Source organism: Giraffa tippelskirchi, chromosome 9 (genome assembly GCF_054371585.1).
Source record: "Giraffa tippelskirchi isolate mGirTip1 chromosome 9, T2T-mGirTip1v1.2.pri, whole genome shotgun sequence".
Classification (NCBI taxonomy): Eukaryota; Metazoa; Chordata; class Mammalia; order Artiodactyla; family Giraffidae; genus Giraffa; species Giraffa tippelskirchi.
This window is the reverse complement of record NC_137283.1, coordinates 42,000,377-42,017,214: the sequence shown is the minus strand read 5'-3', so window position 1 is coordinate 42,017,214 and position 16,838 is coordinate 42,000,377. Positions and strand designations below refer to the sequence as shown.

General features: G+C 36.2%; 1 protein-coding gene across 5 annotated transcripts in view; it reads right to left on the bottom strand.

Annotated features, from left to right (window-relative positions):
- DNAH12 (dynein axonemal heavy chain 12) overlaps positions 1–16,838 on the bottom strand; it is a 188,842-nt gene that overhangs the window by 141,733 nt on the left and 30,271 nt on the right. For 2 of the 5 annotated variants that reach the window (XR_014063983.1, XM_081524814.1), the window contains exons 11-17: positions 16,000–16,091; positions 11,314–11,492; positions 7,722–7,857; positions 5,812–5,937; positions 4,228–4,362; positions 3,464–3,657; positions 2,675–2,918 (exon numbers count right to left, since the gene is read on the bottom strand). Coding sequence is in view for 1 of the 5 variants with exons in the window: in XM_081524814.1 (XP_081380940.1) it covers positions 2,675–2,918; positions 3,464–3,657; positions 4,228–4,362; positions 5,812–5,937; positions 7,722–7,857; positions 11,314–11,492; positions 16,000–16,091 (1,106 nt within the window). In the remaining 4 variants the exon portion in view is untranslated. Of the gene's footprint in view, positions 1–2,674; positions 2,919–3,463; positions 3,658–4,222; positions 4,363–5,811; positions 5,938–7,721; positions 7,858–11,313; positions 11,493–15,995; positions 16,092–16,838 lie in introns of those variants that run through there. The other 3 variants (XR_014063987.1, XR_014063985.1, XR_014063984.1) reach the window with 3 other exon arrangements.

The following is a 16,838-nucleotide window of genomic DNA, read 5'->3' as shown; positions in this document are numbered from 1 at the left end:
TTTATCCCAGGGATACATGGATGATTCAATATCTGCAAAGTAATCAATTTTAACCACATTAAAGAATAAAAATCATATGACCATCTCAATAGATACAGAAAAAGCTTTTGACAAAATTCAATATCCATTTATAATAAAAAAAAAAAAAAGACCCTCTCAACAAAGTGAGTATAGAGGGATCATACCTCAATATATTAAAGACCATACATGACAAGCCCACAGCTATTATCCAACTCAATGGTGAAGAGCTGAAAATATTTCCTCTACATTCAGGAACAAGACAAAGTTGCTTACTCTAACCATTTTTATTCAGTATAGTATTAGAAGTCCTAGTGACAACAGGGAGCACGAGTTTGATTCCTGGTTTAAGAACTAAGATCACATGTGCCCCAGCCAAAAATAAAGAAAATAGCAGGGAAAAAAATTATTGATACTACTAGTGGTATGGAACAATTTATCTTCCATCTCAAGATGACTTTCGGAGATTATGATGGTACACTGCTATGAAGACAGGAATAATGGATGTTGCTGATAAGAAAGGAAAAGAGGAATATAATCTGGATAAATTTAAAACATGACCAAAGGCTTAAATGCTAACAGTAAACTATAACTAAATCTCTAACTGAAGAAAAAAGAGAGAAAATAAAAATTACTAATATTTGGAATGAAAAAGGAGTTACTCCTAAAGATTCCAGAAACATTAAAAGATAATAAATAAATATTATGAGCAACTTTATGGCAATAAATTTAACAGTTTTCAAAAATGGAAGAATTCCTTGAAAATTACAATTTACTAAAACTGACACAAAATTAACACAAAACCTGAATATTGCTATATCTATTTGAAAAAATAAAGCTGCTTTCAAAATCCTTCCCATGAAGTTCCAAGTCAGTGATATCACTGGCAAATGTTTCTCTAAAATATTTTTAAAAGAAATAATGACAATTTTATTCAAATGTCTTTTGGAAAATAGAGATAGAATTTCCCATTTGTTTCATAAGGTCAACATAATCCTGATAACAAAATCTGACAAAGATATTGCAAGAAAATTAAGACCAACATCTCTCCTGAATATAATCTCAAAAATCCTCAATAAAATATTAACATACAAAGCCTAATCTTCCTAGTCCTGTTTCCAGAACTGATTGCTGCTAAGTCGCTTCAGTCGTGTCCGACTCTGTGCAACCCCATAGATGGCAGCCCATCAGGCTCCGCCGTCCCTAGGATTTTCCAGGCAAGAACACTGGAGTGGGTTGCCATTTCCTTCTCCAGTGCATGAAAGGGAAAAGTGAAAGTGAAGTCGCTCAGTCGTGTCCGACTCTTAGCAACCCCATGGACTGTAGTCTCAGGCTCCTCCGTCCATGGGATTTTCCAGGCAAGAGTTCTGGAGTGGGGTGCCATTGCCTTCTCCACCAGAACTGATTATGTCTTGGAAATCAGTAAGAAAAAGACCAACTATTAAATAAAAAAATGGACAATGATAAGACCAAATAGTTCACAAGCAAAGAAATACAAAATTTCTTAAATATATTAATTTATGCTTAACACTTTATGTAATAAGAAAAATGAAATTCTACTAGTAGATTACCAAAAATCCAAGTATGATGACACTCTGTTGTCAAGGTTGGTGCAAATATATATTGGTGAAACCCATACAGAAGGTTATTCAACTATAAACTTGAACCTGAAATTTACTCTTCGGCAATTTACCTTGCAGTTCCCACTTCATACTTAGAAATTTTTACACCAATATATAATATTTATAGGTGTAAAAAATAATGAAAAAACTCTATATACAACAAGAAAAGATCTCTAAGATAAATTAACCAAAACAATGGGGAAAATAATACATACAGTATGCTAATTTTATGTAAAAAGATAGGAGGTTTAGAAAATATATTCATATTATTATATGTGTTAAAAAAACTCAAATATACAAAAGAAAGTAATAACATAGCAAGGAGATTGTTCAGGTGTATCTTTTTTATATTTTTAAGCCATGTATATTTATTAAATATTAAAAATAATTTTAAGTAGCTTAAAATTTTTTTCAGGCAGCTCACAGAATCTCTGAGAGTGCTAGACATAGACTGGAACAATGATGAAGATCCCATGACAGTTTGCACTCTTAGCATGCTGACAGTGGAAACGTGGAACTGCCACTAGACTAGAACCACTGCCACTACTGCCTTGGGAAGTTGATGCATTATTTACTGCCACAAAAACTGTTATTATCCTCTCTTTATGAATGAAGTGACTGAGACATGAGAGGTTAAATATCTTACACAAGTGGCATGTTGCCATTACTAAGCACAGAATTGTGATATAAACCTAGGTAGTATGACTTCAAAGCTTTCTCAGGTAACTGGTATTCTGCGCTGCTGCTCATAGTAGAGGCTAACTTGTTTATTCGGTAATTTTTTTATCCTCTTCATATCATTGTACTTGGTCATTATAGTCTTTTCTGTTTGTCAAGCATGTTCTAGCATGTTCTGTGAAGGGACTGATTATGATGACTTCCTCAGGACAGAATGAAGCATGTATTTAGAAATAGATCAAGTTTTCTGGATTCAGCTTTGATTTTGCTTTCCAGTTTTTCCATTTCTCTTCATTAGCACTTGCTGCAAACAGTTCCAGCAGGGCTTTCTAAAATGTTATTAAATGTGTTCGTACCTTAAAAACTTTTATCTGCTCCATTACTGTAGTGCACATAGTAATGGTAGGATTCTCTTTTGGTTCTTCTTCAAGTTTCTCTTCTTCCAGAGATCGTCTTTTTGCTGCTTTTCTTTTTTCTTGTAATTCCTTCTTTTGCTTTGTTTGGAAAAATTTCAGAGTCTTAAAAATTTCCCGGGAAAATTCCTCTATATCAGTTTCCATGGCTTCCCCATTAAGGTCCAAAAACCCTCCATCCATCCACCTGAAAGAAAAAATAATATTAAACTCAGAGACTTTTGGTATGTTAAGAGGCCTTAGGCTAGGTCCTTCATGTTGTAATAAAAACAACTAAGAGCAAGAGCAGTTAAACAGTTTTTCTCAGTCACACAGAGCTGATGACAGAGATAATACTAAATCTACCACTTGAGCTATGCTGCATGTGCTAAAACATGAATCAGATTGTCAATGGACAGCTAATGGTACACAAATAAAATGCTGATTTGACTCCATACTTCTAATTTTTGGTGTTAAGCATGAGTCAAATCAACTAACTGCATTAAAAATGGAATCAAATCTGGAAAACCTAAATGAGACTTAATTAGATATTATATTAATAAGATTAAGGTTAGGTGGTACCCTAGCAACATTTGACGCTTCTCCTATATGATATTTGGTTCTTCTATCAAATGGACAGGTAAGTCCTACTTTTAAACACTTAGTCAACAACAACAGCAATAAAAATCAATGTACGTTTTATAAATCTTTTTATATCTTTGCTAAACTGTGTATTACATTACCAGAAATTACCGTTTTTCTGTTCGTTGCCACTTCAAAACTAAATTAAAAAACTTCTGATAGGGCTCAATGTTAACTTTTAATTTATCCAGTTCAGGATATTTTGTCAGTTCCCATTTGAAAAGTTCCTCTTCTTTATTAATAAACTGAACTGCTTCTTCAGATTCCTGAATACGTTTTTGTAGTTGTCTTACATCTGTCACATACTGAAAGCAAAGCATTTTTTATTTCAATACCCAAGTAATGTTACAAAAATAAGATTAAACAATACTTCATAGGCTATGTCCTTGCATATATATATACAGCAGCTTCATATATCAACTTCACAGCAATACTATGACAGAAAGCAAAATATAGCTGTGTCTACTTAACAAAAAGAAAACTAACCCACAAAAAAGATTACATAATTAGCAGCAGTTCCAGGCCTACAAGTCAGGCCCCTTTTTGCCTTAGTAAGCACATGCTTGTCTATATTATACAAACATGCCTGCTAGCGTGCTAAGTTGCCTCAGTCATGTTTGACTCTTAGCGACCCTGTGGACTGTACCCTACCAGGCTCCTCTGTCCATGAGATTCTCCAGGCAAGTAGACTGGAGTGGGTTGCCATGCCTTCCTCCAGAGGATCTTTCCGACCCAGGGATCAAACCCGTGTCTCTTATGTCTCCTGCCTTGGCCAGGCAGGTTCTTTACCACTAGAGCCACCTGGGAAACCCTATACAAACATGTCCTATACTTATCTACCAGCCTGCCACAGCTACTGTCTATATTCACCAGACCTGCTGCATGCGGTCCAATTCTGCAAATTCTGCAAACTCTTCCATGCGCCGTGATTCCTTTTCTACTTCCAAAATCAGTTTCTCTCTCTTTGCTATTAGTTCATTTTCTTTTCTATGTTTAGCATTCTCAATGAGCTTTAAAAGAAAACAATTTAATCATGTTAATTATTTTGCTACAAAGCAAAGAATGATCAAATGAGAAATCTGAATGCTTTGTATACAGTAACAAAATCCATCAGCAAAGTAAAACATTGTATAAAAATAAAACATTGACTGATATAAAAGGAAAAGAAATAAATTACACGGAAAAAATTTTCTGTATCTCCAAAGTGACCATAATAATTCTCATTTTAAATAGATATTTTAACTGTTTAACAGATTCTGGGAAAATAATAAAACCTACCACATATTGAGCACTTGTTATATCAAGAATTATTAAACACTTTACCTACATTACCACAAGTATTATATCCTCATTTCAAAGATGAAGAAATTTAAACATATAGAGGTTAAGAGGCATATCCCATGTCACAAGATCATGAAAGTCAAAATCTGGATTAGAACTCTGGATTATCTGGCTGAAGTCCATGCTTTTCATTATTATACCATTTCACTTTCCAATTTAGGAAACACTAGCTTACATTAGGACTTTTTCAAAATCTGAAGTATATTCAGTATTATATAAAATCTTGAATCTGCTACTTCCTCCTGGGAAAGTTACTTAACTTCTCTGAGACACATTTTTCTCAGCTATAAAATGGGGGAAATAGGAGCACCTGGGATTTTTGTCAGTATTAAATGATTTAATAAATGGAAAGTACTGAGCACAGTGCTTATGATTATTATTCTTTTAGTAATTTCTTTTTTTAAAATTTATTTATTTTGGCTGTGCTAGGTCCTCATTGTGGCTCAAGGGATCTTCATTGGGGCATGCAAACTTCTTGGTTGTAGCTTGAGAACTCTTAGTTATGGCATGTGGGATCTAGCTCCTTGGACAGGGATCAAACCAGGGTCCCCTGCATTGGGAGCATGAAGCCCTAGCCACTGGATGACCAGGAACCCCCCTACTATTAATTTGATAATAGTTCTAACTTTTTAATGTCAGTCCCACTTTTTAAAACATTGTGGGTTAAGCCTGTCTTAAGCCTGCAGGGCCATAAATGTTGCTAATCCCAAACTCATCCTGACACATGAAGTTACTTTTTAAAAGTAGATAGCAAGGGACTGCCCTGGTGGCACAGTGGATGGGAGTTTACCTGCCAGGACATATGGGTTTGATCCCTGGTCTGGGAAGATTCTGCACGCCTCAGAGCAACTAATCCTGTGCCACAACTACTGAAGCCTGTGAGCCCTACAGACTGTGCTCCACAGCAAGAGAAGCCACCCAAGGAGAAGCCACCACAACTGTAAAGCAGCCCCCACTCTCTGCAACTAGAGAAAGCCCACATGCGGCCAAAAATGAATAAATAAACATAGCAGTGTGTATATGTCAAAAAAAAGTAGATGGCAAGTATTATGAAAATTAAATGAACATTGTACTTAAAATACCAGAATACAAAAATACCTAAGGAAAAATATATTTACCTCATCATTTTCATCAAAGACAGGATTAATTTTCCAAGGCCACATAAGGACAGTTGAATTTAAAGCTAAGTCTTCTGGAGGAAATAGAAATACATCTAAAAAGTAACTCATCCGGCGTTTGGATTCCTACAGAAGAAACTCCAGATATATTAAACCATGTAGAAAATCTAAGTGAATGAAAGTGAAAGCCACTCAGTCGTGTCTGACTCATTGCGACCCCATGGTCTATACAGTCCTGGAATTCTCTAGGCCAGAATACTGGAGTGGGTAGCCATTCCTTTCTCCAGGGGATCTTCCCTACCCAGGGATCGAATCCAGGTCTCCCGCACTGCAGGATTTTTTACCAGCTGAGCCACAAGGGAAGCCCTAAAGGATTATGAAAAAGAAAAACAACAACAATTTCTAATACTTTTTCAAATTTCAATCTGAGTCAGATTATTAACTGATATTTCATATCACCCAAATCACATGGGTATTTCAGTAACTATAGGATTATTTATCTGGCTTCACAGCACCCAACTGAAGACTTTTACAGTAAGAGCATTTAGTCTGCTCCCTGGTGGCTCAGATGGTAAAGAATCTGCCTGCAGTGCAGGAGATCCAGGTTTGATCCCTGGATTGGGAAGATCCCCTGAAGAAGGGAATGGCAACCCACTCCAGTATTCTTGCCTAGGGAATACAGGACAGAGGAGCCTGGCAAGCTACCATCCATGGGGTCTCAAAGAGTCGGACACGACTGAAGGACTAACACACACACAAACACACACCAAAATTAAAACTTTTTAATAGTTTTCACTCGCAATTGACTTAAGATAAAAGTACTTGATTATCCATGTATATGACTGACAATGGTGATCAAATATGTGGCTTTTTTCCAGCAACCCTGTTTTGTTTTTTTTTAAGGATATTACAGTTTTATTCTTATGTATTTAACTTTTGAATCTTTGGTGACAAAGATTTTAACACCTTTTATCTTGTTTCGCATATTCAATAACAGTAGCACTTCTTTTGCCTACAATTAGCATATAGCAATTGTCCAGAAAGAGTTTAGGAGTGACTGGCAAAAAAAAAAAAATTCTTTAAAACCAATAGATTTACCTGAATAAGACATTAAATATCTTTACCCCTTATAACTTGCATTGATCTGTACACAGTGCTGTAATTTTTAAGAACTGAAATACAGATTCAAAGGCTAATTTAAGAGTTTTTGTTTGAGATACACATAGGATGTATATGTATATAATAAATATAATGTTCAGAATGCATTATGTATGTATTATATTGCACATAGAAATTAACCCAATAAAACCTGATTCATGTAACTAGTTGTATTAATAGATTAAAGGAGAAAATGCATAAGACCATACCAATAGATGCAAAAAATAAAATTCAACATCCAATCATAATAAAAATTAATTTTTATTGGAGTATAGTTGATTTATAATGTTGTGTTAGTCTCCTGTGTACAGCAAGTCCGTATACCACTGGCTGACCGGGGAGGCCCCTGCATTTCACATTTTTAAACAAAAATTAGAGTATAATATAGGTGAATAGGTACATAACCTTGTGTTGGGGAAGGCATGAGCATATGTACTACTAAATGTAGAAACTATAAAAGAAGATATTTTTTAAACCTTTGTTAAGGATGCACATATGGAGGAACTAAAGGAAAAAAATGATTACTGTAGAAACCAGGTTGACACCTCTAGGAGGTGGAGAAAGGGAGGCAATTATGGTCAGAAAGTCATATGCAAAGGATTTCTAGGGTGCTGGGAACATCCTATTTCTTCACCTGCGTGGTGGCAACATAGGTATTCACTTTATAACTTTGTTTTATTCATTTTCAATATGTGTACCATATTTCACAATAAAAAAAATATTTTAAAATATGTAAATTAAAAAACTCCTACCTTGATTCGTGAAACTAACTCCTGAATTCCTACAGTTCGGGCTTTTTCTACATAAGATATAAGCTCCATCATTTCCTCTGTTGTCTCAGGAACTTTTAATGCATGCTCTTTAATTGCTTCAAATTCACTGCAAATACTGACATAATACCTTGCTTTATTACAGGTACAGTAATTAATGCTACATTACACTCAATCATGATTACTATAAAATAGGAACTGTGATCCTAAAAACAATTGGTTAGGTATCTTAAAATATTTAAGTATAACTTAACTGACACAATTCAGGATACACCATAGATTTATAAGATCTATAAAATTAAGGCAAAATCTATAAAATCTATACAATTTTCAGTGTGAAATAGAGCATGCTTTGGATCAATCAGGCAGCTCTATATCTAAATCTTGCCTCAGCTGCTACTAGCTTTGAGCACTTATGTGAATTTCATAGGCTTAGTTTCCATATTTGTAAAATGAAGTTATTAAATTCATCTTGTGGGATTGTTGTAATACAATAATGAATAATGAATGCAAAAGAGCCCAGTACATAGTACACTCTCAATTACTGGTAACTATAATGTTAGTATAATCATCAGCTTAATTATTACTAGTAGTAGTAATGTCCTTTGTGAAATATGGCAACTGAAAAGATCAAACCTCTGTATATATTCTTAAAATCCATGATTCTTTCAGAAAGTCTATGTATGTATGAATCTATTAATAGATATACCCATTATTTAACTAAGATATATTTCATAGAATTTTTTCCCTATGCTTTGCAGTATCAGTATTGTCATGCCATTGCTAGAAATATCAGAAAAACTACTTGCAAAAACAATGTACATGTTTTCCACTTCCAGAACCCCCCTCCCACCTCCCTCCCCATCCCATGGTGGATTCATGTCAATGTATGGCAAAACAAATACAACATTGTAAAGTCAAAAAAATAGATAAATAAACTAATTAAAAAAAACATACAAAAGAGGTAAGTGATTTTAAAAATAAATTTTAGTTCATGCAGGTATTTCATTTATATTATGTAATTATACTTACTCATTCATTTAATAAATAATTGAATACCTACAGTGTGCTAAGCAAAGTTCTAAGCATTAGAGATATAACACCAAATAGATCAAGTCCCTACCATCATAAACCTTACATTCAAGTTGATGAGAGAGACAAAAAATACATAAATATATAACACAGTGTTAGGTAGTAAAAAGTTCTATGAAGAAAAAAAAGTAAAGGGATAAAGAATGATGGAGTATAGAGAAGGAACCAGTATTTTATACAAAGTGACCAGGAAAGATCTCCATAGAGAGGTGATAATTCAAAATGAGAGAAAGAAGAAAAAGAATCATACAAATATCAGGGGAAAAGCTTCCAAGGAAGAAAAATATAGCAAGGATAAAAGCTTGAGGTAGCAAAAAGCTTTGAATAGTTTAGGAATGGCAAGCAGAGCAGTGTGAATACAAAAAAGAGGATATAACATGAAGTTGTAGAGATGAACAGAAATCAGATCACGTAGAGCTTGACAGCATTTTTTTAAAGCTTTTTTCTGTTGTGAATCATTTTGAAAGTCTTTACTGAATTTGTTACAATATTACTTCTGCTTTACGTTTTGGTTTTTTGGCCATGAGGCATGTAGGATCTTAGCTCCCTCACCGAAATCCAACCCACACCCCCTGCATGGGAAGGCAAATTCTTAACCATTGGATCACCAAGGAAGTCCGACAGTTAATTTTTGATTATCAATATTTTAGGAGTGGCTTTCCTGGTGGTCTAGCTGTTGGAAGTCCATCTGCCAATGCAGAGGACATGAGTTCGATCCCTGGTCCAGGAAGATCCCACATGCCAGGTGGCAACTAAGCCAATGTACCACAACTACTGAGCCTGAGCTCTAGAGCCTGTACTCAGCAACAGGAGGAGCTACCACAGTAAGAAGCCCGCTCACTGCAAAGAAGAGTAGTATGCTCTTGCTGCAATTTAGAAAGCCTGTGCACAGCAACAAAGACTCAGCACAGCCAAAAATAAATATTAATAAATAAATCTTTAAAATTATTTAGAAAAATAGTTTTCTAGAAGGATGTATTAATGTTGATAATGCAAAAAATAGATGATTCTACTGTGGGTGCTTTCTTCTTACTAGAGCAGAATCTGAGTCCCTTTGGAGCAACAATACAATTAAAAGAAAAGGAGGTGGAAGTTCCATGGCAGTTCAATGGCTTAGGACTCCATGCTTCCACTGCCGGAGGCATGGGCTTGATCCCTGGTCAGGGAACTAAGATCCCCCATGCTCTGTGGCACGGCCAAAAGCAAAACAAAACAGAAAAGCAAAGAGGGCAAACAAGATTAGTGAGAGCAAGTTTGCCCAAGCAGATACTAAACCAAACTGTGAAGTAAGAAAATTGCTCTTTAATAATTATTAATTCATTTAATAAATTATGCTTAACATAGTGGTACACATTTCCTCCTTTTAAAGAAAACTATTTATTTATTTATTTGGCTACACCAGGTCTTAGTCGTGGCATGCGGGATCTTTCATTTGTGGCATGTGAGATCTAGTACCCTGACCAGGGATCGAACCGGGGCCCCCTGCATTGGGAACAAAGAGTCTTAGCAACTGGATCACCAGGGAAGTTCCCATTTCCTTCTTTTGATGTTATCTAATTCACATATGGAACTTAGGAAGAAATCAAAGCATGAACAAGGCAGAGGAAAATGGACAACTTTTCAACTGCTCTTATGTCATGAGTTTATAGTAAGACAGTTACTTTGTTGAAAGTAATAGAATTTTTCAGAAAAGTGACCAATATTACAAAAATAAACACCAAAAAGTCGTGTCAAACATAAATCATTTTTAAAATTAACTATGGTATTATCGTTGCTATTACTCAACGGGATTGTTAGAAAGGAAGTGTCTGATACTTTACCATCTTCAACATCACTGTGTAATAAAATTTTGTACAAAATATGGCTAACCAATACTTAACTTTCTGATGGTCATATATTTTTTTACTGACTTGAAAATATTTATTGATGTGATAGCTCCCTTTCTTGGGTACCTATTCTCTGCTAACCATGGTGCTAAACCCTTTACAAATGTTATCTGTGATCCTAACATCAGTTCTGCAGGGTAAGGTATTATTTTTCTTAACTGGCACAGCAGGAAATTGAGGCTCAAGGAAATTAAGTAACTTGCCTAGAGTCACAGAACTATTTCATGGTAGAGCCAAGATTCAAATCCAGGTCTCTCTGATTTCAAAGCATATAATTTTCTCACATTGCTTCTGGGAAAATAAACGCTAACATTTCTTGAGTACCATGTTCTAGGCACTGTGCTAAGTGCTTTATATAAATATTAGTTTTAATCCTTATTGAAGTCCTTATTTAATCCTTACTGGAGAAAAAACATTGTAAGTACTTATATTTTAATATTATATTTTTAAACAAGAATTGCTATTAGCAAACTATTTGGTTGGCCAAAAATTCATTTGGGTTTTCTTATAAGAAGGCCAGTGGAATTTTTTTTTTTTTGACAACTCAATATTTCTTTTACCCTAAAATTCTGAGTTTGGCAACTGATTCTACTTACCTTTCATTTTCTTTCCTATGTTTTGAAGCTATATCATTTAGCAACATGTTTGCAAAGGCTCTTGCTTTGTTTGTTAGGCCTGTCTTCAAATCTTCACAATCCAAACGCACCATAGGGAAATGAACCCACTGAGGCAAAAGCATTATTTCTGAAGCAAGATTGAAAAATTTTCCTATAAACTTTAAAAAAGGATTTAAAACAAAAATGGTTAGAATTTTCAAATTCATCTGTGGTTTGACAGTACAGTATTATGGTGAAATTCTTAATTATATGCTATAAGTATAAGTCCATTTATTTTTGCTAAGGGATTAAATTTCTTTCCATTGTTGCACCAACTTTCCCCTCCCGTCCTTTAATTAAGGAATTTACCAATTTAACAGTAAATATCCAATACAATGCCATTTATAGCATCAAAAATATCTGGACACGTCACAAGGTGAAATTCCCCTCAGTAACTATTAAAAAGAATATGATCAAAGCCACCTATCTCTCAGTGTAAAAGCAAATCTTTATCATGTGACAATTTGTGTAGCTGACTAATACTTGCTTGGCCATTACTAAGCTTCACTGAAAATTCTAGTTCAGTCTTCAGGAAAATAAATATAAGAAACTTTTTGGTATTGGTCAAAATAAGCCAGGAGAGAAATATTGTGCCCTGCTGTTACCAAAGTTCCAAGATATTGGAATTTATGCAAGTTCTTAATACCTAGACACACTAGGATATTTTCTTTTTATTTAAGCAAAGTAGTGTGGAAGAAAACCTGACAAGTTATATTGTGACAGGCTTTATGGAAAGTGAACCATACCTGTCAACTTTGGGCAACTTTGACTTAATTTCACATTCCATCTTTAATGTTGCCTCTCTACCTTCCTCCTCACCTCACCTCCACCCCCCACCAAAATGCCTCATATTCCTTTTATTCTTCCCTAAGGAGACTTTTTCTTCATTTTCCTCTGTCTGAAGGCTACTTTATTTTTCTAGTCTCCAGTATTTAGTTGATTGTGCTTAAAATTTTCAATGTTTAAGGGAACTGAAGGTATTAATTAATTGGCTCAAAGGCTACACTGAGTAGTCTTGGTTCTTGGTTTAAAATATACCAAATAGTCAGTTGAACTGATGGCACCAGAATAAGGAGAACAGATGCTTTTTTATCCTCAAGGGCCATCACCCATTTTTTCTGGGATGTAATTAACAGATATGGAAAATAAAAGGTCTGGATCAAAGAAAATATGACACGTTGGAAACAATGCAAATGTGTGAATAGACTTCGGTAACCTTTGAAGTAATATTAGGCAGTCTAAATTATATAAAACTGGGATTCCAGAATTGAGGGAAGGAGAAAAATTTTTTAAAATGAAGCAATAATGTGTGAATATTTTCCAAGTTTGATAAGAACTATACAGGTCTAAGAATCTCAATCTTCTCAAGAGGAAGGAATACAAAAGAAACAACAAAAAAGCACTTCACAATCAAATAGCTGAGAAGCAAAAAAAAAAAAAAGAGAAAATCTTAAAAGAAGTCATATTTTAAAAATTACAGAGAGAAACCCAGAGAAGACTTCCGACATGACAACGTGAGGAGTTCTGTGGACCTGGTCCCCAGTGAAAGCGGTGAATATTAAAGTGTATTAGTTGCTCAGTTGTGTCCAACTCTTTGCAACCCCATGGACTATAGCTCTCCAGGCTCCTCTGTCCATGGAATTCTCCAGGCTAGAATACTGGAGTGGATTGCCATTCCCTTCTCCAGGGGATCTTCTTGACCCAGGGATCAAATCCAGTCTCTTGCATGGCAGGCAGATTCTTTTCCGTCTGAGTCACCAGGGAAGATCCTCTAGAGAAGGGAATGGCTACCCCCTCTAGTATTCTGGCCTGGAGAATTCCATGGACAGAGGAGCCTGGTGGGCTACAAATGGGATTGCAAAGAGTCAGACACGACTGAGTGACTAACACATTACTTTAAAAACAAGGATTTAATTTAAAACCACTGAAAATGGTCATAAGAGTATACAGAAAATGAATAAACATCTATTTGTGAAATTTTATGAAAATTTAGAAAGAAAAGTGAGAATCTGTGGTATTTAAACCTGGATTTCTCCCTCCCTGCTGCCAGCTCAGAATATGGCAACTCCACTCCAGACAAGTGCAGTCAAGAACAGAGGGCTCTCTCACCACCCAGGTTTCAGTTGGATGGCTTAACTAGTTTTGTTAAAGCTAGGTTCTTGGTGAATGTAACTGGAAGGTGGGAACTCCCCTGTACCACACAAATACCACTCATGGAAGGGAGGGTGGATCTTGGTCATGGTACCACTGAGAATACTGAGACACCAATCACACTTGCCCTCGCTGGGAAGGTGGCAGCTCCATAGCAGAAAAGAGACAAGGCTAACCTCAGGTTAGTACTCTCTACTCCACTGAGTCTGGGCTTCCCAGGTGGCACTAGTAGTAAAGAACCCGCCTCCAATACAGGAGACACAGGAAATGCAAGTTCAATTCCCTGAGTTGGGAAGATCCCCTGGAGAATGGCATGGCAACTCACTCCAGTATTCTTGCCTGGAAAATCCCATGGACAGAGGAGCCTGGCATACTACAGTCCATAGGGTCTCAAAGAGGCAGACATGACTGAAGTGACTTAGAACGCATGTACTCCATTGAGTGTGCAACTTCTTCGGTGGGATTGTCACTGAGAGAAGCCTATCACTATCCCCATTCCCAGCTCCAAGGCCTTGGCTCAGACATTTTGCCTGGAAGTGAAGGAGAAGAATGTCATAAAACAGATACCTCCTAATCTTTTCCCAAAGGAATTGACTTCAGTTGCAATAGGATATGGAAAAATTCAAGCCTAACTGTGCCCTCAAAAACAGTGGAGCTTGTGGTAGGGAGCAACTGTGAGGAACATTCAGTCATTTGGTGAAGATTCAGGCTAAATTACAGACCAGCTAGTTTGAGAGAAAGAGCCAGGGAAGGAGACTGTTGGTAGGATCCCTCCTGGGGTAGAATAACTATCAAACACTGACTCTGGCAACTGCTTTTTCAAGGGAGTCTGAATTTGATTACAGTAGAGCAACTTATACCTCTATGGAATTGTTGAAAACAATACAGCAATTAACCAGCAGTAAGTGAAGACTAACAGCTATGTATAGCAGAGAAAGAGAGAAGACAGACATTTGAAATCATGGCCTTTCCAGGATGACTTTCAGCATACCCAACGCTGTGGCTCCCTGAGGAGCAATACTTGGTACTTCAGAGGGTGTGGGGAGTGAAAAAGACTTCACTAAAATAATCTGCCCAGTCTCTAAACAAACAAGCAAATAAAAATAGCAAACTGGAAGGGAGACCAGTGCCTGGAGTTGCTAAAGTATATTACCTAAAATGTCCGGATTCCAACAGAAAATTATGAAACAGAAAGAAACAAGAAAGCAGGACCCGTACATTGGTAAAACAAAACAAAATAAAAAAACACAGTCAGGGCCTTCCCTTGCATTCCAGTGGCTAAGACCTGAATTTCCAATGTAGAGGCCGTGAAAGATTCCCACAGTATGCAATGAAGATCCCACGTGCCACAGCTAAGACCCAAAGCAGCCAAATAAATAAATAAAAATAAATATATTTTAAAAGCATTAATGTAATTTTCACAGAAGTAGAACACAATTATTCTAAAATTTGTACAGAAACACAAAATACCCCAGATATTGTATCCTAACTACCTATTCTTCAGCCTTGCATGTGTACTCAGTCACTCGTTGTGTCCAACTCTTTCCCAACCCATGAAATGTAGCCCCATGAGGCTCCTCTGTTCATTTTTCAGCCATTTGGGGTTTATTCAACGTTCTCTGAACACCTCTAAATGCTTTTGGCCCTGTCTTATGTTACATTTCTTCTCTTCTCCACCTATAAACATCTATTTCAAAGCCCAGCCCACTTTTCACTTTTTCTAGAAATCTTCATCAATTTACTGATGCAAAAGTAGCCATTCCTTCTTCTCAGCTTCCATACCACTTTGTCCCTATCTCCATTCTAGTACTAATGTCAATATATTACAGATGGGCTTCCCTGATAGCTCAGTTAGTAAAGAATCCTCCTGCAATACAGGAGACCCCAGTTCAATTACTGGATTGGGAAGATCTGCTGGAGAAGGGATAGGCTACCCACTCCAGTATTCTTGTGCTTCCCTTGTGGCTCAACTGGTAAAGAATCTGCCTGCAATGATGGAGACCTGGGTTCGATCTCTGGATTGGGAAGATCCCCTGGAGAAGGGAAAGGCTACTCATTCTGGTATTCTGGATTGAAGAATTCCATGGACTGTACAGTCCATGGGGTGGCAAAGAGTCAGACATGACTAAGCGACTTTCACTTTCACAGTTGTTATTTCTATGTCTGGTTTCCATGTCCAATATAAGCTCTTGAGGATAATGTTTATATATTATTTATTTTTGCATAACCAAAATATTGCTATGTGTCTGAATGTGATGAAAAGCATTTTTGTTGAGTCAATGAATGAGCCAAATGAATAAGGGAATTAGTAGATGAACATACGTGTTTACTAGAATAATGTTTTGAATAAGAAATTCTATTAACTCAGACTGACACGTTTATTTTTTAGAATTAAAAATCTTAATTTTAAAAATAAATTCAAAAAAAATAAATAAATTCAAAAAAGCATTAATGAAAAACAGAATTAACACATACCTCTATGTATTCATCAAAAGTATGATCCTCTGCCTGAAAAGTCTCTATCATCTTAACAGCAGTCCCATCGATGAGCCAACTGTACTTTCCAACTGAAAATTAATAATCTAATTTAAATCTCAATAACACTCTTTTAAAAAGATAAAGTGCTTTTTATATAGTCATAGACTAGAGCAGCCTATTTAATTAAATATTAATAGACTAATAACATACACTAACAGGAACAGATGTAATAACATAAAATAAACCTAACAAGCAAACCAGATTAAAAGTAGACTTTTAAAATAAAAATAATAGTTTATATAAAATAGAGGTACAGATACAGCTTCCTTGGTGACTCAGACAATAAAGAATCTGCCTGTAATGTGGGAGACCTGGGTTCGATCCTCGGGTTGGGACAACCCCTTGGAGAAGGAAATGACTACCTATGCCAGTATTCTTGTCTGGAGAATTCCATGGACAAAGAAGCCTGAGCCTGGTGGGCTACAGTCCATGGGGTCACAAAGTGTCGCACACAACTGAGTGACTAACATTTTCAACACTACTTTGAACTAATGCTTTTAAAAGCCTCCCAGGTGGTGCAGTTAAGAATCTGCCTGCCAGTGCACGAGATGCAGGTTCAATCCCTGGTCAGGAAGATCCTCTGGAGTAAAAAATGGCAACCCACTTCATTATTCTTGCCTGGAGAATTCCATGGACAGAGGAGCCTGGGGAGCTACAGTTCATGGGGTTGCAAAGAGTCGGACATGACTGAGCGACTAACACTTTCACAGATAAGCCAGTTAATAAAAGGTTTTGGTTAATAGAATGTCAAATAACAACTATTTATTCTGACCCCA